The sequence below is a fragment of the Phallusia mammillata genome, chromosome 7 (assembly GCF_965637545.1).
Source record: "Phallusia mammillata chromosome 7, kaPhaMamm4.hap1.1, whole genome shotgun sequence".
In the NCBI taxonomy this organism is placed as follows: domain Eukaryota; kingdom Metazoa; phylum Chordata; class Ascidiacea; order Phlebobranchia; family Ascidiidae; genus Phallusia; species Phallusia mammillata.
Genome location: NC_137258.1, coordinates 3,041,884 through 3,064,656, shown reverse-complemented (window position 1 = coordinate 3,064,656; position 22,773 = coordinate 3,041,884). Strand labels below are relative to the sequence as shown.

Below are 22,773 nucleotides of genomic sequence, written 5' to 3'. Positions count from 1 at the left end.
CGATTCATCCTGGTTAACAGGCCTAGTTTCCTTTGTAGTACATGCTTTGTATTTTCATGACAAGTTTTACTTAAAATTTGACAATATAAAAAGCCTAACAAAAAGTTTCTACCAAAAAAAACTTTAAAATACCATTTCAGTCTGAGTAAATTTTAGTTGTCCTTTGTTTGAACTATATCATTGTTGATTGTATTTCAAATTTACCTTTTTGCCAACAGGCAACAAAACATGAAGCACATAAAGAAAAAGCAAAGAAAATAGTTCGTGCTGTACAAGTCCAATTGAAGCATGCAAAAGCAGACAATGAGAAGCTCAGTGAAGAGATGAAGCATCTTCACATCCAGCTGGAAGAGGCAAAAGCATCAAGCAACAGGAGTGAACAGGTTTTGGAGGAGTCACTTCAGAAGAAGGATAACGATGAACAGGAGAAGATAAAATCCCTTGTAGACCAGATTGCTGACCTCGAACAGGTAGGATTGAAATTCTTAACACTTCTTGAACATTGATCGGTGTTGTAAAGTTACACATAGTTTTTCAGTTAAAAAGCAAAACATAACACAACCTTTAGGCTTTGATTTTATAACACTGTTGTATGCTTTCTGTTTACATTGCTATACGGTCCTTAAGCTTGAGTGTTAGGAATATCATACCACAGAATTGGGTTGCAGCTAGTTTTTTTACATACACAGTGGGGTAGCTTTGATCAAAATCCTTCTCACATTAGTATCCTACTTCCTGTATTTCTTAGTTTAATTGACACTTAAAAACAAACATAACACATCTTACTGTACGCGATATTACAGTGGTCAGAAATTTCAGTCAACTTTAAAAACCAACAGCTAATGTGTTGTTTCAGGAACTGGTTACCTTGCAGAAGAAAAACGAAGAGTCAGACATGATGGTTTCCTCAATGAAGGAACAGCTTGTATCAGTGATGTCCAGTTCACAAGAGGATCTGCAAGTCAAAGATGAGATGCTTTCAAAAGTAAAAAGTGAGTTGTCTGATCTTCTGGAAGCAAAACAAGAAGAGCAGACTCAGATCAAACAGGTTTTACAATCTTCCAAAGAAGAAAACACAAAACTTGCTGAAGAGCTGGAGGTTAAGAATGAAATGCTCTCTAAAGTGAAGAGTGAATTTTCTTCTCTCTTGGAGGCAAGAAAAAGTGAAGAAGAGAAACATCATGTCATCCAAGAACAGCTTCAACAGTCTTTTACGGAAAAGAACAAATTTGCTCAAGATTTTGAAGCTAGAAGTGCGTTAGTTTCCCAACTTCAAGAAGAAAAAGCCGTAATCCTTGCATCTGTGGAACAAGAAAAACAGGCACACTCTTTACAACTGGAGCAACTGTTGCGATCTCAAGAGGAGGAATCAAAGAGGCAGGAAGCGATCTTGGAGAAGCTGAACAGAGTGGAGATGGAGCGACAGAGATTAATTGATGCAGAGGAAGAGTTTAAAGTAAAGATGGTGGATTTAAGCAACACAAATGAAACTCTTAAGAAACAACTTGAAGCAAGAAGTCTCTCTGATGATGAACAAACTTCCAACATGCAACAAATGATTTCTGAGCTTGAATCAGCCATCTGTGGCCTGAAGCTGGAAAAAGAAGAGCTTTCAAATCAAGTTAATAATGAGATCCAGTTGAAAACTGCGGCCTGTACAGAACTTGCTCAAGCCAAACAGGTCGTTGAACATAATGAGTTGGTCATTGGTGAGTTAAAATCCTCAGTGACTGAATACTGTGAAAAGAACACCAAGTACAACGAGGAAGTAGAAGCAGCAGAAGGACAATTGCGCTTAAAGGATGAAGAAATTCATACACTTTCCCATAAAATTGACGAGATATCACACAACCTAACGAACAGTCAATTACAACTGCAAGAAACCTTATTATCTTTGCAAGAAATCCAGGATCAGTTAAAATCCAAGGAACAAGAGAAACTTGTGTGTGAAGACTCTTTAAACGAAATGGAAAACAAACTTAACATAAGTAAGGAGGAAAGCAAAATCCTTCAGGACTCCTTGCAATCAACAATTGAAGATCTGTCCACATCCCTACATGGAATTCAGAATGAAGTTTCTGAACTTAGAAATAAGTCCCAAATTTTGGAAGAGGAGGTTGAAGTGAAGAACAAGACCATAGATGAGCTTCAAAATGAGAGCCGAGTCATGGTGGAGGAAAGTTTGCAAAATACTTCGAATGCACTGTCATCTAAGGAAGATGGGCTGGAAAAGATGAAAGATCAGATCACTGGTCTCACCAATAGAATTGAAGAACAGGACAAAGCCTTTGAGAGTTACAAATCCCAGTTAGGTGACAGTTTGCAAATGTCAAAGGACTTGCAAGATGCTGTCGATGCAAAAGAAAATGCGCTTAACACTCAACTTCAAGACCTGAATAAGTTGAATCAAACCATTGCTACCTTACAAGAAGAACTAAATCAATCACAGTCAGAGCAGCATAATAAACTTGATGAGCATTTAAGTGAAATAAACCAACTTAAAGCTCAAGTTTCAAACGCATGGGATGATAAGGAAGAGGCTCTGCGTATCCTCAAGCAAAATTTCACTGACCAACTTGAAGAAAATAATTTGGAATTATCAAACACGTTTGAGCAACTCAATGAATTACAAAGCAGCTTGAAATTAAGACAGTCCGAGGTTGACCAACTCAAAACTGAGTGTAATGATCTTGAGTCCAAGAACTCAAAGATGAGCGAACAAACTGATGAACTTAAGTGCACTAATGAGGAACTTGTGAAAGAGTTGTCCAACAAGAAGGAAGAGTTGGCAGGAGTGAGTCGGATGTTAGACGATGAAAACAAACGAAGATGCAAGGAAGAGGAAGCGATTGTGGATGCACAGGAGCGTATAAGAAGTTTGGAGAAAGAGAACTCTCTTCTCAAAGAAAGTAGGAGCCAAAATGACAATATCCAGATACAAACTTTGGTTGAGGAACTGAAAATGGCAAAGGGTATGTTTGCGAAGTCTCAAGATGTTTTGGTTTCTACTCAAGAAAACGAAGAAAAGCTGATGGACAAAGTTGCTGAATTGGAAGTTGCACTGGAGAAAAATCGTGAAGACGCGGCTGTGCTGAGCAAAGAACGTGACGAACTTTCATTTATGCACGAATCCACTTTAACACAACTGAAGAGTTTGGTGAACGAAAAAGAAAACCTTTTGAAAAACGTAAGTCACAACTTTGTTCAATACAGTATAGTTTCTTATTATGACCCGCTGTGTAACGTTTTTTGTATCCTCTTCTGTTCCTTTTCTTGGTCAAAATGCATTTTAACTTTTTACATTTGTGCACATAATAGTTTGGTATCTAAAGTAGTGCACTTATGTGATCGTAGGCTAATCCAACATACCCACCACACCGTAAAATGGAATCTTTTTATCATTTTGACAACGTGATTTTAAATTCGTACCGGTAGCTATAACCTGTTTGTTTTGAAAACTGCAAATCCCAGCTTAACGTGTGTGTATGTAGAATTAATTTGAAACTAATATGTTACGATGAACTTGCACAAATGTAACACTTTATCTAACGTTGCAGAGTGATCTCTTAAATGACGAAGTCAAGCGCTTAACCGCGGCTGCTGCTGATTTACAAGGAACTGTTGAACAACAAAAGGCGACTATTTCAAATTTGGAAACCAAACTGACCAGCACAGAAACGACCGACGGAGCGGATAACGTCACAACCAAACTCGCAGCGGTTGAAAAGCAATTGACCGACACTCAGAGGAAGTTAAAGGCTTCGCTTGTGTCCAGAAAATCAGTGATGGCAAAACTAAAGGATGCTGAGACGAGAGCAGGAGTAGCTGAGAAACTCAACGAATCCTTAAACGAGGAGAAAACCAACTTAGAAGCACAGCTTAATGATTCCATGTCCACACCAAGATCAGAGATCGTCAATGAAAGTCTGCAGCAATCCAGTTTCGATGACTCTGTTTCAGAAGAAAAGGAAAGTCAATTACAGAGTTTAAATGCTGAAATAATCGATCTGCATGCTTCTATCAAAGAGCTTGAGCGTTCTATCAAAGAAATCACTACCGATAACAACGCATTGCAAGATGAAAAGTCCTCTTTAGAAGATTTATTAAAGAAAAGCAAAGATGAAACCACTGCCAGGGAACAAGTCATAAAAGATTTAAACATTTCATTTGCGAATTTGCAAACACAATTTGAGCAGCAATGTGCAGAATTGCAGAAGATGGAGGGCCAGGTAGCGGAATTACATAACGCTAATAACACGTTCCAACATGACTTAAAAACAAAGGCTGAAGAATTGACTCGCAAACATGAAGAGATTGTTCATCTAACCTCTGACCTTGCCAGTGCGATTGACGGTAAAGAACAAATTGAATTGCAACTTCATAAGCTAAACGACGAATTTAACCAGAAAACAGAAACAAAAGATCAAGTTATTCAAGACTTGGAAAGTCAGCTCCAAGTTGCTATTGCACAAGCAGACGGACTTCGTAATCAAAACGAGTTAGAATCAGAACTTGAAAACGCTAAGTCTGAACTACAGACGTCATACGACAATGCTAATCAACAGCAAGCCAAGTTGTGCCAACTGGATACGCAGATAAATGAGTTGCAACTCGAAATAAACGAGAAAACACGTGATTTGGAAGCCACCAGTGAGGAGTGCACACGTCTAAGAAATCTATGTGAGGATTTTGAGTCAAGAAAGTCAAATGATAATGAAGCAACATTGACTGAATTGCAGAAGCTAAAAGAAGAAAACTCTAAATTACAAAGTGAGATTGAATCATATAAAAAGCTTCAAAGTTCGCACGATGATCTTCAAGTTCAAGTAGAAAATCACGTACAACGTCACCAGTCCATGTTAACTGAATTGAACACGTTACAATCCGAAAACATAAACTTAGCTAGTCAAGTTGAATCGTATCAAAACCAGCTTAACGAAGTCGAAAGTAAATTTGTCACTTCTCAAAATGAACTGACTGCTTCAGAAAATGCTTTAAACCAGAGCAAAGACGAAGTTGAAAGGCTGAATAAAGTTATCCAGGATCTGCAAATGAATCTAAGATCAGTTGAAGAATCTCGCCAACAAGCTGCTTTGGAACAAGAAAACTTGCAGAAGTCTGAAGCTGATGAGAAGTTAAACCAGCTGCAGAGGAAGTTGAAAGCTGCTCTGTTGTCGCGAAAAGAATTACTCGCATCTGTGAAAAAGCATGAGGAGGAATTATCTTCATCGAAAAAGCAATTAACCGATATGAAGTCCGCCAATGAGCAGCTGCAAGCAGAGTTTGTGGAAAAGTCTGAACAGGTGCTAAAACTTCAGGAAGAAATGGCTCTTTTAGCTAACGCGTCTTCAGACTCTGGCAATGCAGTTGAGCAGCTGAAGTGCGATATATCCAAGTTGCGTGATGAAAAGGTTGAACTTGACCAACAGCTACAAGAAAAACAAAAGCGCATCACCGAACTTGATGCTGAAATCTCGACATTGCAAACTTGTAACCAGGACATGAACGAGATGGTAGTTGCTATGGAAACGCGCACTTCAAAAATGGAGAAGTCATTGACCGAACGCACGGAGGCATTACGCTCTGCGCAGAAGTGCATCCGCAAGCTAGAGAAAACGCTCGGGCAGGGAGAGGCAAGCGCACAAGAGTTGACTTCGCTTAAGAGCCGCATCAAAGAACTGGAGGATGGCAGTGAGGTTTTGATCTCAAAGTGCGAAGCTCTTGATGCGGAGAAGACCGAGAAAGTCAAGATGCTTGAAACTCTTATCAAAGACTTCGAGAAGCAGTCACTGGAACGCGAAGAGCTAGTCCATCGCTGTGGGGACTTGGAAGCAAAACTGCACGATTTGGAGGTGGCTGATTCGAGTGATGAAGCAACGATCATTATCGACGAGTTAAGATCAACTAATGATGCCCTGGAGAATGATAAGCTGGCGTTGGAGACAAAATGCAAAGAGCTTGAAGAAAGTTTATCATCTCTGTCACCTGATATGTCCGAACAGATTGCATCTCTGCAGGAAGAAAATGTGCTCGCGACTAAACAAATAGAAGACTTGCATAACCAGATAAAGACGCTTGAACAGGAAAAACCTGATGCAGTTAGTGCAAGAGAACATGCATTGACAACACAAGGTCCTGAAGTTACAATACAACAAGAAACCCTACTACAATCTGCGCCAATAAGTAAAGATGAAGATGACTTGATCAAAGCTAGGAGGGAGGTGATTGAAGAAACATTAAAACAACTAAAAGCGACTCAACCAGAGTTGTGGGAGCAAGAACCTGGAATAAAGAAGTTACTCAACAAGTTGGAGGAAATTGCCCAAAAAGCTGCTTCCCACAAGAAGCTTGCGGAAGAAATGTTAACTAAGTTTGCTGACGAGGAAGCCAAGGTGAAGGATCTTGAAAAACAAGTCGAGGATTTCAATGATGAAATTACAAACTTGAATGGGAAGCTCAGTGAAAATGACGCAGAGCTTAAAAAGTTGAAAGGCGACAAAGAGGAACATGCAAAGATCAGGTTGAAATGCGAAGCCTTGCAGCGTGATTGTGATCATTTAAACACGGCTTTCCAAGTCGAAAAGGAAAGTTACGAGCAAGTCCAAAAGCGACTGGAGAAAGAGAACGCTCTGATTCGCGAGAAACTTCGAGAAAGAAGACGATCAGAGTCGGCTGTTGTCCAACGACTTCAATCGCTTGAGGAAGATGACAAAGTATCTCAAAGTCGATGCTCTGAGCTGGAAGAAAAAGTAAAAGAGTTGGAGGAAAAGATTCGGATTGGTGAAGAGGAAAAGACCCTCCTTCAAAATGCGGAAGAATCTTTTAAAAGCGAGATTGACGAATTTACAAGCAAGATTAAGGAACTGGCCGAAACTACGGAAAGGCTCACTGCAGAGCTAAAGAAGTGCACCAAAGAATTAGAGCTAACAACAGTAAGTAAATATGCATTTTTCTGTACCATAGTGCAATGTGTGTGGTTTCTGTTAATTGCATATTCAACTTTATTGCAAACCAATGCTCAAACTGTGGCCTGTTTTTGGTTGAGAAAATATGCCGTAGCTATAAACCGCTGCTTCTATTTATCACTGAAGTTGTATCTCTTAATTGTTTTAGAATTGATATCACTTACTCCACAGATAGTCTTTTGAAATACAATTTAAACGTCGCTTACAACAAAGCGTTTCTTTTTGCAGAGCCAACGAGACGACGCTGAGAGCAAACTTGAAAAGTTAACAGAGAGAATGACTGTTGAATCTGACAAACTGCATGAAACAGTAAAAGATTTGGAACAACAAAACAACCAATCGGCCCATCAAATCCAAGACTTAGAAGCTGCAATGGCTGAAAATGAAGAAACCATGTCTGAATTGCAACGTTTGTTGGATGAAGCAAACGAAGAATGCGAAAATCTAGAAGCAGTGGTTGACGAGAAGAACAACGAGTTGAGTAACCTTGATGCTGTGATGAAGGAAAACGTTAGGAAGGTCGAAGCTTTGGAGAGACAGTTGGAAGAAGAACAAGCTGAGAATGAAAGGATTGTCAACGAAACCTTCCAGAACACTGAAGATCCTGACACAGAAATAATAAAACGTGAAGCTCATGCAAATCATGAAGAGCTGAAAAAACGCGAACGCCTGGTTTCGGAGCTCGTTTCAGATTGCAAGAGGCTGAAAAGCGAACTAGCTGGCTCCACAACTGAAAACCACAGCCTCAAGACCGAAGTATCCGAGCTTATCTCTCAAACCCAATCTCTGAGTGCCTTGACAACGCAGTACGAATCGAATGAGAACCATCTCAAGTCAGAACTTGCTGAGAAGGATAGAGTCATCCATCGACAACAAGAGGGGGTAGTGGAGACCAGGGAAGAACATAAGAAGCTCCTGCAAAGTTTTGGAGTCGCCAGTGTAGCTGACATCAGTAACATGCTCGCCGCCTATCTAGATGACATTCGAAGGCTGAAGTTGAACTTGAGAGCCAAAAATGAACAAATCAGTGACTATGAACTTGATGCTGAAACTCTGAAGTCAGAAAACACGGATCTGACAGAAGAAAATAAAGGCTTGTCCGACGAGCTGGTTGAATTAAACTCGGCATTGTCTTCTAAGCTGGAAGAGATCCACCATCTTGAAACAAGGATCGCGACCAATGAAAAAGAGTATCTTCTTCTTGAGGAGGAGATTTCAGAATCCCGGAAGCGTTGGGAAGAGGAAAAGACTCACTTTTTAATGTCATCCGGCGAAGAAGATGAAAAGATAAAGTATTTGGAGGCGATCCTTGAACAAAAGGATGAGGCTCTTTCGAAGGCCGACATGGAAAAACAATCTTATGCAGAATACCTCGACAATGCCATGTCACAGCTTGAACAACAAAGAAGCATTGATGCTGTTAATCTTGAAAAACAGATCAAGGATCTTTCACTTCAGTTAATGCAAGATGGATCTGTCTTCCAGAAAATCATCCTCCAAGCTCCTCAACCTCTGCTGACACAGGAAGTCCTCCAACAGGCATCAGAGGGTTTGTCTTCTGCTCCTAAGAGCGCCTTTGAAGTACTGAAGTCACGATTAAAGGAGATTGAAACTGCGCTTGATGCAAAGGAACAAGCTTTGGGCGAAGATGCGCAGGAGCATGTGAGGATCTTGCAAGAACAAGTTACAGCTTCTGATCAACGGTTGCAAAATCAGACGGCACAGGTTAGAGAGAATGTGCAAGCTAATATGATTACGAGCATTTATATTAAACTTTGCGTCAAAACTTCACAGCATAGCTTGAAATTCACTTTACACGCTAAACCATTCCCGTTACAAAGGCGTATTCATAAACGGTTCTTAATCTGGTCTCCAAAAATCACCCCCAATTAAGCTAGCCACCCCCCTTTTTATTTAAAGAAATGCACAGTTAAAAGTTTCTGAGTTGATTTTGAGAAACACAAATCGACATCCACATTTTTTTCCTATTCTTCTCTACTAAAGGCTTGAATAAACGTAAAAGCACAATCTCTTTGTATTTATAGTTGCAGACAGCGTTCGAGGAGAGGGATTCTCTTCACTCGCAAGTTCTATCCATGAACCAGATGTTACAGCAATATCAGGCACAGTACAACAATCTACACACAGAATACTTGAGAACAGTCGAAGAAGTCAAGCGACTGACACATGAGGTAAATTTATAATAGTTTTAAACGTATGTTTAGGGGTGGTAGACGGCATTATTTTAAATTGTAACATTTTGCGTTTGTTTTCTATGAGATATTGCGTGGAAAATGATTTCAGGAAAGCCTGTTTACCGCACTTGCGTTCTTTTAAACTACTTTTTGCCATATTTGCTCACACAAAATAAGGAAATTTCATTTAAAGATAACTTTAAAACGTATGTTGAAAAGGTTTTTTTGGTGTTTTGCTAAAATAAACATTAATTTATTTGAACACTCATAAAGACGTAAAGCAGTGTATGTTTGATAGCGGTAATCTATAACCGTAAATTTCATTGTGTGTTTTCGTTTAACAGAGCTCACTGACGCAACAGACTCCCCCGACCAACGACGCCAACGAGCTGTTTGAGAAACGGTAAGAATATAGCTTATAGGCATGTTTATAACGGGCGCCCTTAGTACTAGCAAACATGCCGCACGTACGTGATAGAAAAGTATATTTTCCTCAAAGGTCTCCTTTAAATAGAACATTTTGTCAAATAATAAATCAATTACTTAAAGTGCGACCTAAAAACGCATCTAATGATTGTTTTTTTGCCACGTATATTGCCTTTGATTTATAAAAATGAGCAATATTGTTTTGTAATTTACTGAAATGTGTTGGACTTCAAGACGATGATATATTAGGTACAAACGGTAAACGAATGACATGTTGTGTGTTGTAGTTTGGAGGAGGCTGTTGCTGAGAAAAATATGTTGGAAGATCGAATTACTTCTCTGGAGGAACAACTGCAAGAAGAAATCTCACGAAGATTAGAGGTAAGAAAAGATGTCTCGGACGTAGTTTGAAAGACCGGAGCCAACACTATTAACCTCTTTAGAAATAACTATTAATGTTTTTCCTAATTATCGTGTATACGCAGGGTTACTGTGCGCATTAGATGTGCACGCTTTGGATACCACTTTATGTGCAGCGCTGATTTTTTCTGTGCACAAAGAGCAGCGTAAAGGAAAATTAGCCATGATCCTTGTAAACTGATAAAACTGATTTTTTATTCGTTTCGTTGCATGTAATTTCGACCCAAAATTTTTCCCCTCTAACTATGGAAACAGGTTTCCAAAGAAGCAGATTCAGTCGATAATGCTTCAGAATATATATATATTTTGCCTATTGGAAATATATACATATCTATATATATATTCTTAAGCATTATCGACTGATTCTGCTTTTTTGGAAACATGTTTTCATAGTTAAAATTATACTTGAAAACGACAGTGCTCATCGATAAGTTAGCTGCATGTCGGAGGGTCAGAAACGGCTCAATCAAATGATTCTACTTTTTCCAATTTGTTTTCATGAACAACTTTACCAAAATTGCATTTCAGACGGACGAAAGATGCAAGAGAGAAGTGGAAGATGCTTGGAGACAGCAGGGAGATCACTCCACATCCATCAACATGAGTCACGTGTTTTCTGATGAAGAGGAACCGATACTTCTCAAGCCTTCCACCTTTAAGCGCAAGGTTTGTCATTGAAGTTACGTGATATCTTTGACTCTTCGTCATTATTTGTACTTAAATGTTCATTGCGTGACGTGAAGGTCAATATTTTTGATGACGTAATAGACTTACATTTGTGACGTCATTGATGTGTTTTCAGATCGTCGAAACTGATTATGTGTTGCTAAATTTGTATGTTTCTAGAAAATCGTGATTTAAGTCCAAGTTACGTTGCAAAAAAGGATTAAATATACTTTTTTACCTAATCGAAACGTTCACGTTCCAAAAGGTCAAAAATTTATATGCGGGGTAAAAACCCAAAGATAAGAGAAACATTATACGCGACACACAGTACATTATCATTATCTTGGGTTTGTGGCACGACTAATGATTCGTTTTGACTTCACAAGTAAAATCCCTTACTTGCATTTTACAGATTAGTCGATCCAAGGCAGGATTTCGGCAAATGTTGTGCGGAAGATCTCGCTTGCGCTCACACATTCGGCCGTATTCTTTGCGTGCCCTCATTGGACTTTACTTGATATTCATTCACGCCTTCGCCATCAAGTGCCTGTCCGGTCTATAAGTCAAGTTGAGTGCAATCGCCGATGACCGGATCTTATTTATACGGTGACCACCGTGGGCATATAGCAAGGTTATGCGGATCAGTCGGTTCAAAACACTGTGATTTTGTGGAGCCGCTGACTGCGCTGTATCATGTTGAAACGGATTTTGGGAACAGACTGATGCAATCTCGAACAACACAACATAACAAAGTGCCTCCCATACATGACGGTTTCTGAAGTATTGCAAGTTATAAATTAAAATCAAACCAGCACCTTTTGCTAGGTCTTGACAAAGGCCTTCTGTAAGCAACTTATGATTAGTTGTTTCATAATTTTCAATAGCTTTAGATTTACTTTTCGTTCATGTAGTTTAGATTATATATACGTCACATTGCCCCAAACAACTCGATCACAAGGCTCCATAATTTTTCCCACACGTACTTTTTCACATTCATCGACGCGATATGCTTGATTCAATAGAAATCGGACGCTTGTAAGGAGCGCATACATGACATTGCATGTTTCATTATAACCACACCCATTGATTAAAGTCAATAAATTTTACGGTACAGAATAGACGCCTAATGCAGTTGTAGGCCAATACTACGGTAGTGTTATAGTCTATACAGCATAGATGATCATTGGCCACCATGTGTCGCTTTTGCCAACAGCTGCAAACTCGTAGAAAACAACTGTTTGATTTTAACACGCGTTCGGCCACGTGATGAAACGCGTCTGTCTATCTACCCTTCTTCCCTTTTGAAACTAAATCACAATTATAATTGCCTTGTTAAAAAAATAAAATTTTCGCAGTTAGTCTAACATCTCAATGCTGAATTTGATTTTATAGCAGGTGATTTTATATTTCTTAAGTGGGACATACTAAGCCCATTGGAGCCTGTTATTTTTTCCCTAAAAAGGTTTTAAACCAATGCATATAAATTGTGATTGGTGCCCAAAGTATTCTCTATTCTTCTGCTTTCGTGGTGCGGTAATTTACATGTAGGGCTGCTGTTATTCCAACCCTTAATTTAATGTAGTGTAACAAGTTTTGGTATAAAGTGTGCAATATTTTTGGGAGTTGTCACAATTTTTGGTGCTATCTATGAACACACGGCAGTCATTCCATACGCTCTTCACATTTCTTTTCATCTCGCTGCTTTGCAAAGTATGGAACTGTCCTATTTCTGTGTTATTGTTTTTCTCATAACGTTGTCCTTGTGTTTGTTGTGCGCACTTATTTTGCGAAGCCTAATAAATGCGTTATATACTGGTTTAAAAAAGTTTGAAGAGCTGTTTAGATTACAAAATTAAGTCCCAATGTCAGTTAGCATAAGATTGTTGTATTTGTTTTACATATATTATTGCAAAAAATTAAACAATACAGTTTTTTGGTGCCATTAATGTGTTTAAAGACCTGTTTTGTTTGAAAAATTGTCACACAACTGTAACTAGAAAAATATTACACCTTAAATGTAACACTCATTATTACAACAAAGGCAGTTTTGAATGATTCTAATTAACTTTTGAATGATTTTGACGAAAAACAAATAAGACACATGCACAATACATAAAGAAACCATGATTATTAAAATGTTCTGGTATAAATGAATTTGGAAGAATGTCCATGCTTGGCCTTGAAGTTGGACAACTGCATTTCATTGCGAGACCACACTTGGAATTCTTCGAATCTAAATATTACATTTCGTTTTTAGATTCTTTAAGAAACACTTCAGCGAGACAGGAAAAATACTCAATTTGATATTGTTTAGCTCAGGGGTCCAAAGTGCGGCCCCAAGGGGGATTTCACGTGACCCTTGGCTGTTGTTTCAAATTGTGTTGCGTATAGCCACCATAGTTTGGATTAAGTTTTTGGGTTGTGTCGACTTGCGACTTCACGCCAAAGCTCTTCATAGAACTTTATTTACCGGTAAAACGAAAGTATATGTGGTTCTGACGCAACAAAATTCCACAATTTCCTTAAATCAATTTCTACAATTAAAAACTTGGCCCGCGGGCGTTTCCACCAGATGAAAATTCACCCCCATTATAAAAAGTTTGGACACCCCTGGTTTGGCTATTGGTAAAACAAAACAAATGTAAGATGTTTTCTACAGGGATAATCGCAACAAAGCTGTTAATAGCAGCTATATCATGGAAGCATACAAAGTCTAACCTTAAGAAAGTGTTGTTTAGTTTCAAGTTACAACCTGTAATAGAAATGATCAAAACCAACCTTGAAAGCAGAAACTTGACGAAAATACTGAGATATATCAGTATTCCTCATCATCAGTACTTTCATCTTTTCGTTTGCTGGTCTGATACGAAGATCTTATAGAGGAGGTCATAACGTCATGTACTTTAGGTGTTGGGTCTTCTTCTAATGTACTCGTTACGACACCAAGTTTGCTTAGTCGCCATTCCAACACTAAAAAACGGGTTAAGTATATTTGAATGCACTCACCATTCTAAAGCAGTTTTATGTTCTCAAATTAGTACATTCAATGCTTTTTAGTTTTTTATGTTTGTAATTACAGTAAACCTTGGTTAAACCAGATTCAGTTAAACTGGATCTTCGCCTAATTCAGAAAAATAAAACTTGGTACAGACTACAGATGATTTGTAACATCATTAAGGCTTGAACTAATTGACATCCGTTAATTTGGTCTGAACGGTTCCAGATTAAGTGGGGTTTACTGTATTAAAGAATCAAATTTAACACCTCAAAATGTATCTTGGCCATTTTTCAGATGGTCCACTAGTTAAATTTCGTCCAAAATGAAAATTCAAAGTAATACACTTGATGACGACATTATAGAAAACAATTTTATCAGCTCCTGTACAACTGTTAAAAGCATTAGATAACTTCTTTGTTTTACTTACTGTCCTGTTTTAAGTTCATTCCTCCAAGAGAAAGAGGGCCGATCCACTGGGCAGCCATCTCTCCATCTTTGTAAATGAATATTGTTGGAACATTCTTGTCTGGATAGTTTGGAATGCAGGTGGTGGAAATACTCTTCAGAAATTTTACGGTAGGAAATTTTGCGGCCAGTCGTGACAGATACTGATTAAGGAGGCTGCACAACGGGATTCTGAAAAATATTTTATAAATGCCTATGATTATGACACTTAATCCAAATTTGAGAATGGTAAGTGCTAAAAAGTAAAAACTCAAATAAAGTTACAAGAGTACAACGATTGTACAGTTACCCAAATTTAAAAAAATCAGTGACAACTTAGCTTTTAATCAAACACTCTTGGCTAAACACTAAGCATTATCATGTTCATCCAGTAAATTAAACAACCACAACTTTGGCAGTTTTGGCTCTTACACAGCAAAATCCTCATCATATTATGAGCATAGGTCTTTTACTAGACAGTATGTGTCTTGACCAGTGGTTCTCAGCCTTTTTGCAGTTACAAACCCTTTCATGAATTTATCGTGTCTGTGGAACCTCACATACAAATACCCTATTTCAAAGACTGAAAAGTCTTATGAAAGTTTTGCATCTACAGACCTCCCTTGAACCATTTGAACCACTGACTTTACTTGAAAGTTTTTGGTCTTGGCATTTGTTATTCTTACCCCTGTTTGTACAGGTGAAGGACAACCCAAATCCCATCTCCAGCCTTGTTCACTTCTTGGACATAATCAATTGCTGATATCTCCCTGACATCACCATAATTTGATTTCATTTGAAGTGCCTTCATTTCTGCTATTCGCTTCTCTCTAAATGACAAAAAAACATTAAATGAAATATACAACAATAGGATTTTAGATTACCTAGTAAGGAATAGACTTGTTAACCTTAGAGGTCTTCTGGCAATAGTATTTTTGTACAGATTTTTTTTCTGAATTATTTACCCTGATGGCCTGTACAGAATGTTGAAACATAGGTACAAAAATATAATTTCCAGGAGAACTCTATAATGTTGATATTGTGCCTGGTAGCAACAGCTTCTATGTACTTCACCATTAGAATACCAAATTGTCAGAATAACATTTTTTAACGTCCCACTGTACGGATACCCAAATAAAATACATTGGCACATTTAGATAGGACAAGTACATGTAGTTTATTGACCTGTACATCTGCATCACTCTTTCATCCTCCTCATCTTCAAATTCATCCAATTCCTCCAGTGTCATGTCCTCATAGTTGTTCACTACAACAAAATATTTTTCACAAAACCTTTGCTGACACAATAAAACATTTATTGCAAAATTTAAGTTCATAACAGTAAGAGCTGCGAAAAGCACAGAAATGACTTTTTGGCATTGAAAACATCTATTAAGTAACAGGATTGATTCATTTTACAGCAAAATCAAGATATGAGCAAACTGTAAAATAGCCCATTAAATATATATATATTACAATAGATACTTACCAACTTCAGTTTGATCAACCTCTTCAGGTAAAGGTGCTGGCTTTTCTTTCTTGGGTAAAATTCCATGTTTTCTAAGGGCATCGTTCCATTCTGTGTCTTCATTGGGGTTCTGTTAAATAAATCGACCGAAAATGTATTACATCTAAGACCACTAGTGCAACTTAAACACCAAATAATACCTGCATTTTTCTTGAGTTTTTTTTCTGTTGCTATAAATTTATCTACACACAAATCAGTTCTGCAACACAATGATACAACTGATTAGGAAAACCAAGCATTACACGACATTTTAGGCTAGTAACATGTCGAAGTGATAAAATTGGCACGTTGAGAGCAACAGATGGTACCACAATTGCTGCCTTTTTTGACAGAATGTTAAATTCATGGAAAGCATACTAGATACAGTAAAGATTAACAGGGAAATAGAAATATGTACTTACACAGCTATCAACATTGCATATGTGAATTTGATAGATTACTTCATGTACAAACATTGATTTTACATTTTCAATGCAGAAAGTGGCAACAAACAGGTTTGGTCAAAATTTCCTGATTAATATAAAAGAAATTTATTTTCCACAAATAGGTGTGCTGGCTGGTCTGTCCATTTTATCATCTCTTTGTTGGGATGAAGGATTGGCTTTTGGGATTTTTTTCAACAAAATATTCATTTCGCCTTTTTCATCAAAGCCCTTCCATAGATCATACAGTTTTAATATAGTCCTGGTTATTTCAATAACTTTGTCCATGTCAACATTAAGCTCAGCAAACCATTGCTTTGTTTGCCCTTCCTGATTTTGTATGACACATGCCATATGCAAACAGGCCAGTGCAATTTGAAACGGTGGGTAAAGTAAGATAACGTCAGTACGGTAACTATCATTTGCAATTTTCCAAGCCACTGGCAGAAGGGAATCACTTCTACCCATATCATTGCAATACTGTACCAAGGGTCTGTAAGGGTGGTACACCACAAGGCAACAGTCCATTAGTTCTAGAAGGTAAAATTCACATTCCCAGACGTGGTTAATGCGATAGGTAAAATCATGTTGAAAAGCATATGAAAACTTTCCCTTAATAACGTTTGAAACTGCCGTAATGAGACGTGAATTGGATATTGGGCCAAATTCTTCGACTTTTGAGGCCAGAAATATACAAGTAGGGGCCAAAAGTAAAGGATCACAGCTTTTCAGAGAGTGCTTGGAGTAAAATCTCTTGAAATATACAGTAGCTGTGGCAATAACTTGTTGTCTGACTTTTAGTTGTTCCCCAATAGCTTGTATTACGTTGGCAAAGAATAGCATTATCTTTTGGTATTCTGTTTCATTGATAACTTGCAGGTCCTTATGCCTTTCCCGATATATAGCTTCTTGGGTCAGTATCCACTGTTTACAGTGAGAGCTTTGCCAAAAATTTCCAGCCATCCTTAGGAAGTGGCACTGCAAATTTGTCAGCACAAATAAAATTTTATATTTTTCTGCCTAAAGACAACAGTTTCTATTGATAACACGGGATAAATTTAGAATCATTACCAGCTGACTCAAAAACAAAAAATCCTCTATGTTCTCAGTGCAAACATGGAAAACGGATGCTACTGCGTAATTTTATACCTACCGCAACAAAATAAAATACGTCGGCTACAAAACAGATGCTAAAATTAGAAAAATTGTCAGCTGTCAAAACTCGCAAAACAAAAGAAATCTCCCTTCCTCGAAAGAGTCACGAAACTTCCCGAAGATTTGTTTGGTACTTCCCCTACAGTATGGAAAGTGACGTAGGCCATGTGAATTGTGAATGCCAAATAAGGAATTAAAACCATTTTAGATGTCGTTTAAGGTCAACAAAGAATTTCAAATGTGGAAATGCTAGTTAATAAGGTTACAACCCAGTTTATTTTTAAGCTTGGTAATCAATACCCTGTTTTTTTTATTCTGTAAGCAAAATATATGTTCAAAAATTATATCGTTTTCCAAAGTGTGGGGAAATCAAATTGTCAGAAAAACTTTTGTTTGATATTTTACTACTGGCTTGGACGTTTTTTTATCATCAAAATCTAAATTAAAACTGATCCCCAAACGCGAAAAAATAAAATGAACCGCCAACTTCCCAAGAGGCTGCTTTGAGGCTACGATGACGCAATTCCGTTGTCTCGAGACTTTTCCTCGTGTTAGTGCTCGGGATAAACTTTGTCCTTACCACTATCATTAGCGTTATTAGAAAAACCTACAAAAAAAATTAAAAATCGTACGAAAACGTACAAAAAAATTGTATTATTTCAAAAAATATTGTGTATTCTTTTTCTTGTCGTGAAGAAAAACCACCAGATCGGTAAGTGATATGTTTGTTTGACTTCATGTTGTTTTTATAATTTAAAATGGTTAAAATCTTTATTTTTGACAGCATGATAATTGTATTTTGACATGTATGTTTAAAAAACACATTAAAATAGCATTTTATTAATAGTATTGTGTTGTAGTAAAATAATACAAGTTGTTTAACAGTTTGTAAATTATAATTGTCTTTGACTTTTTTGTGGATGTTTTAAAAATCTGTTATTATACACGAACTGTTACAAATTGTTTACAAAATAAATAACCTTGTGTTGCTCCTCAGACCAAAATGAACAACAACGCCAATTCCACCACTTATCCAATGGCTTCTTTGTATGTTGGTGACTTGCACCCTGATGTAACTGAGGCCATGCTCTATGAGAAGTTTTCTCAAGCTGGTCCAGTTCTTTCTATCCGTGTTTGTCGGGATGTCATCACACGTAGATCACTTGGTTATGCTTATGTTAATTTTCAGCAGCCAGCTGATGGTAAGTCACATGTTTAAATAGCAATATAATTCTATTATTTAATAAAAATTTGGTAAAGCTTTAAATAATACCTTATGTAGAGAGAAAATGTGTGTGTTCAGTAATTTTTAAAATTAAACAAACAATTATATACTATTTAGCTGAACGGGCATTGGACACTATGAACTATGATCCAATCAAGGGTCGTCCAATTCGTATCATGTGGAGCCAGCGTGACCCTTCTCTCCGCAAATCTGGTGTTGGCAATATCTTCATTAAGAACTTGGATAAGTCCATCGACAACAAGGCCCTGTATGACACCTTTTCTGCTTTCGGAAACATTCTTTCCTGCAAGGTATGGTGATGTTTTACTAGTACTCAGATTGATGTTGGCAAACTGTAAATTTATTTTTTGTTTAGGTGTCTTGCAGTGATGGTGTATCCAAAGGTTATGGTTTTGTTCATTTTGAAACTGAAGAGGCTGCACTCCGTGCCATTGATAAGGTAACTTCAAATATTAACTGCTACAAACATATATCCTTATCTTATATTTTGTGTAACTTTAAGTTAAAAACAAACACTTTAACCAAGCAAGTATTAAAGAATTTTTTATTTGAAGGTCAATGGCATGTTATTGAACGACAAAAAAGTATTTGTCGGAAAGTTTCTTACACGTTCTGAGCGCAACAAGAAGATGGGGGAAAGAGTTCGCCAGTTTACGAATGTCTACATTAAAAACTTTTCTGACAAACTGGATGATGATCAACTTAAGGATATGTTTGGGGTGTGTGTTTGTTCTGTACTAATGTTTAACGAAAACAAAGTGTTTTATAAAAATGCATTTGTTTCATTCTTAAATGTGTTTTCCAGAAATATGGCTGTGTTAAAAGTGTTGCTGTTATGAAAGATAGTAATGGCAACTCACGTGGCTTTGGTTTTGTGGCCTTTGAGACACATGAGGAGGCACAAAATGCTGTTGAAGGCCTTAATGGAACAGAAATAGAAAGTGGGTTGTTGTTTCTGCCAAATTTATTCACATATTAACATATATAAGTCTTGTTTTTTAATAGACTCAAATGAGCTCTTGTATGTTGGCCGCGCTCAAAAGAAACAAGAGCGCCAAAATGAGTTGCGCAGTCAGTTTGAGCAGCAAAAGCAAGATCGCATTCAGCGATTTCAAGGTGTTAATCTGTATGTGAAAAATTTGGATGACAACATAAATGAGGAAGATCTTCGTGAGGCTTTCAACCAGTATGGAACCATCACAAGTGCCAAGGTCAGTCAATTTTATATTTTGTTAATAAATAAATAACTTAGAAATGTGACTGACAGTTTAGCTTTATAAAAATGTTTTGCTTGTTTTTACTTTTGTGATGCATTAAATCAAATGACAAAGATCATGTGTTTAACTTTGCTAGCAACCCTATACAGTTGTATTGGTTTGTTAAAAAGCATGTTATTTTCTTGACCAGATTATGTACGAATGTGATGTTTCCCGTGGGTTCGGCTTTGTCTGCTTCAGTTCGCCTGAAGAAGCTACAAAAGCTGTGACTGAGATGAATGGTCGCATTGTTGGCTCCAAACCACTGTATGTGGCATTGGCCCAGCGCAGAGAAGATCGTAAAGCCCACCTAACTGCTCAATACATGCAGAGGATGACAAACACTATGGGTGTTCGAATGGTAAGCAGAAACTTTATCCAATTTGTTTAATGACCTTCATAAAAGTCTGGTTGAAAATGTCTTTTGATTTAAATTGCGTACAGTTGTTTCGTCGATTACGACTTAGTTCATACTAATGATTGCTTTCTTTTACAGCCAAACCAGCTGATGAGTCAGTCATTTCAAGCAGCTGGAGCCCCAGGATACTTCATGCCTTTCCAGGGTACACAAAGAACTTATGTCCCAAGTCATATAATCCGAGCTACACCAAGATGGCAGACGCCTGCCCAAGCAAGCTTCCAGGTAAAAGCGGCTTTACAGCAGAAACCTATACAACTCAAAAAACTGTTGACCTGGCAACAAAAACTCAATAATAGGCTGTTTTTTCTAAATTTAAACTGTGGTATTTCTTGTCAAGATGGCTGGGGATATGAGAACTGTGGGGCCCCGTGGCCCAGCTGGCCCGGCCATTCGTCCAATGACCACTCCAGTTGGTGCCAGAGGAAACATTCATCCATCGCAACATGTCATGCAACAACAAGTCATGCAGGTATAGAAACTTAATTATAATTTTGTGGTTTTTAAATTGGGCTGATCATTACAATGATTTTTTTTTTCAGCAATATGATAAAATATTAGATTCTGAAAGCAATATTTACCCTATGGCTTATGCCACTTCTTAATAAGGCGAACAGAATGGCATCATTGTTTATTAATAGCCAGTTGACACAGTGTGGGAATTTAATGGCCTGAGGATGTGCTTTGGGATTTCCCTGTTATTGTTTTCACTAAGTGCAATCCATGTGCTAAACCAAGTGTTACTTCCTTCCCAGCCGTTCAAATACACACAAAGTGTGAGGAACCCCAACATGGCTGGATATCCACAGCCGGGCCAGACACAAAACCAGCAACAACCTGACTCAGGAATGCAACCAGCTGTGCACGTTCAGGGGCAGGAACCACTTACTGCCAGCATGTTGGCTTCTGCTCAGCCCCAAGAACAGAAACAAATGCTTGGTAAGTACATATGTTGGTTAAATTGTGTATTAAAGGTTGGTTGTTTTCTTACAAATTGTCACTGTTTTCTATCATAAACAACCCAACTTCCTGTTTGGCAGTAAATCACCAGATTTTTCCTTATACAACTGGCGAACATAAATGTTTGGAATTAAATTCTAGTACATCAGAAACATGCTTAAGTACACTGTATATAACACAGCAGCAACTTCTAAAAGAATATATTCACTACATATAAACAGCTGACATTGTTTTTTTACAAGAATTCTAACATTTTGGCATGTTCGGTGGTAGTGGTGGGATATTTGGTGTGTTTATTAAAGACTGCTAAGCTAAATACATCACTCAACTGCAGACAGGATATAATAGGCATTTTATATCCTTTTTGTAATCCCATGTATGGCTGCATATGTTTCCTTTGTGTACATAATGCCCAAGCCAGCCAACAGAAATTTGTGCCATGTACATGTTTTTGGGCTTGGGGGTTTAAAAAATGTGTCAACGGAGGTCAAAATTTACAGTAAACAATTCAGTTACCCTTTTTATCATGTTTTAAAACTAAAGAATATTTAACAACTGATTAGTGGAAAAAACATGAGATTAATTAGTAAAAAGACACACAAAAACAAAACAAAAATGCCTTTGTGTGTAAGGAACTTAAACATACAAATCCTGGTCAACAATACTAAAAATGATGTATAAGACATGCTTATAAATGTCTCAACCGAACTATTTAATTGCAGGCGAACGTCTTTATCCTCTCATTGAAAACAGCCATCCAGACCTTGCTTCTAAGATCACTGGAATGTTGCTTGAAATCGACAACTCAGAACTTCTTCACATGCTTGAGTCTCGTGAATCACTTAAAGCCAAGGTTGAAGAAGCAGTGGCTGTGCTGCAGGCCCATCAACATAAAGTTGCTCAGCAAGCGCGTCAGACCAGGCCCACCCCTGCTGCACAACCTGCTGTGACCCAAGAAGTAGCCGCACCCGTCCCAGTTGCTGTCGGCGGTGGTAACCAGGAGTAGAAAAGAAAGCTTTGTCTGCGTGTCTGTTTTTGTTGTGTTTACTAAATGTCATGAATCTGGTGTTCTTTTCGATCCTAATCTGTTGCTACACCATCAACCTCAGAGTTTTGGATTCTTTGGCTGCTTTCATGCAAATTTCTTCTTAACCCCTGAGTTTTCAAATCGCAGGGCTTCTCTCCTGCTGTCAAAAGAAAAAATATTCGAAAAAAATTGTAAAATTTCTGTGTTAATCTTAAATTGAGATTTTCACTCACAAAAACTTTATGTAACAATTATGCATGCTTTGCACACAATTTCAAAAGATGCAAGTGTTTTTGAACTGTTGCTCAAACCTGGAAAAAAATTGGGTTTGTACATAGTGTGCATGCAAATGCTGCTTATGTTTCAAGTATTTTGCCGGAGGTTGTCAACTTGTATGTATATAGGTCAACCTTCTGTGTTGTGTAGTGTAAAAAACCAAACAAAAAATTGAAAAACCATCTTTGCATTAAAATAAAGACGTTAATTGGTTATTGTACGAAATTTTTGAGTTGGTGTTGTGTTTATTTCAAGTGGTTAATAAACAAATACACGATAGAAACGAGATATGGTGTTGGCTTTTACTGCTGAATGACTGGACTGAAATGAGATTATTAACCTATTAGAACAGCATGTACGAACAAAGGCTG

General features: G+C 37.6%; 4 protein-coding genes across 5 annotated transcripts in view; 2 read left to right on the top strand and 2 right to left on the bottom strand.

The window, feature by feature from the left end:
- Window positions 1-12,497, top strand: part of LOC145237295 (uncharacterized) — a 35,721-nt gene extending 23,224 nt beyond the window's left edge. For both annotated transcript variants that reach the window (XM_080100100.1, XM_080100099.1), the window contains 9 exons: window positions 219-470; window positions 857-3,187; window positions 3,558-6,932; window positions 7,194-8,690; window positions 9,011-9,157; window positions 9,505-9,563; window positions 9,874-9,967; window positions 10,535-10,672; window positions 11,085-12,497. In XM_080100100.1, coding sequence (XP_079956226.1) covers window positions 219-470; window positions 857-3,187; window positions 3,558-6,932; window positions 7,194-8,690; window positions 9,011-9,157; window positions 9,505-9,563; window positions 9,874-9,967; window positions 10,535-10,672; window positions 11,085-11,234 — 8,043 coding nt within the window. In that variant the 3' untranslated portion in view covers window positions 11,235-12,497. The remainder of the gene's footprint in view (window positions 1-218; window positions 471-856; window positions 3,188-3,557; window positions 6,933-7,193; window positions 8,691-9,010; window positions 9,158-9,504; window positions 9,564-9,873; window positions 9,968-10,534; window positions 10,673-11,084) is intronic.
- Window positions 12,498-12,714: 217 nt separating this feature from the next.
- LOC145237315 (phosducin-like protein 3) lies at window positions 12,715-15,866 on the bottom strand. Its single transcript, XM_080100126.1, has 7 exons — window positions 15,783-15,866; window positions 15,604-15,712; window positions 15,300-15,381; window positions 14,801-14,944; window positions 14,098-14,306; window positions 13,451-13,642; window positions 12,715-12,905 (listed from the first exon to the last, which is right to left on the bottom strand). Exons 1-6 carry the CDS (start codon window positions 15,786-15,788, stop codon window positions 13,488-13,490), a joined length of 705 nt encoding a protein of 234 aa, XP_079956252.1. The 5' UTR covers window positions 15,789-15,866; the 3' UTR covers window positions 12,715-12,905; window positions 13,451-13,487.
- Window positions 15,840-17,135, bottom strand: LOC145237312 (cyclin-C-like). The gene has a single exon (XM_080100123.1). The coding sequence runs from the start codon at window positions 17,025-17,027 to the stop codon at window positions 16,173-16,175; it is 855 nt and encodes a 284-aa protein (XP_079956249.1). The 5' UTR covers window positions 17,028-17,135; the 3' UTR covers window positions 15,840-16,172.
- A 565-nt stretch (window positions 17,136-17,700) lies between these two features.
- Window positions 17,701-22,690, top strand: LOC145237300 (polyadenylate-binding protein 1-like). The gene is made up of 12 exons (XM_080100105.1): window positions 17,701-17,931; window positions 18,217-18,421; window positions 18,562-18,755; window positions 18,821-18,904; window positions 19,020-19,184; window positions 19,271-19,406; window positions 19,471-19,676; window positions 19,873-20,082; window positions 20,218-20,364; window positions 20,480-20,611; window positions 20,895-21,078; window positions 21,822-22,690. Exons 2-12 carry the CDS (start codon window positions 18,223-18,225, stop codon window positions 22,103-22,105), a joined length of 1,941 nt encoding a protein of 646 aa, XP_079956231.1. The 5' UTR covers window positions 17,701-17,931; window positions 18,217-18,222; the 3' UTR covers window positions 22,106-22,690.
- The last annotated feature ends 83 nt before the right edge of the window (window positions 22,691-22,773 follow it).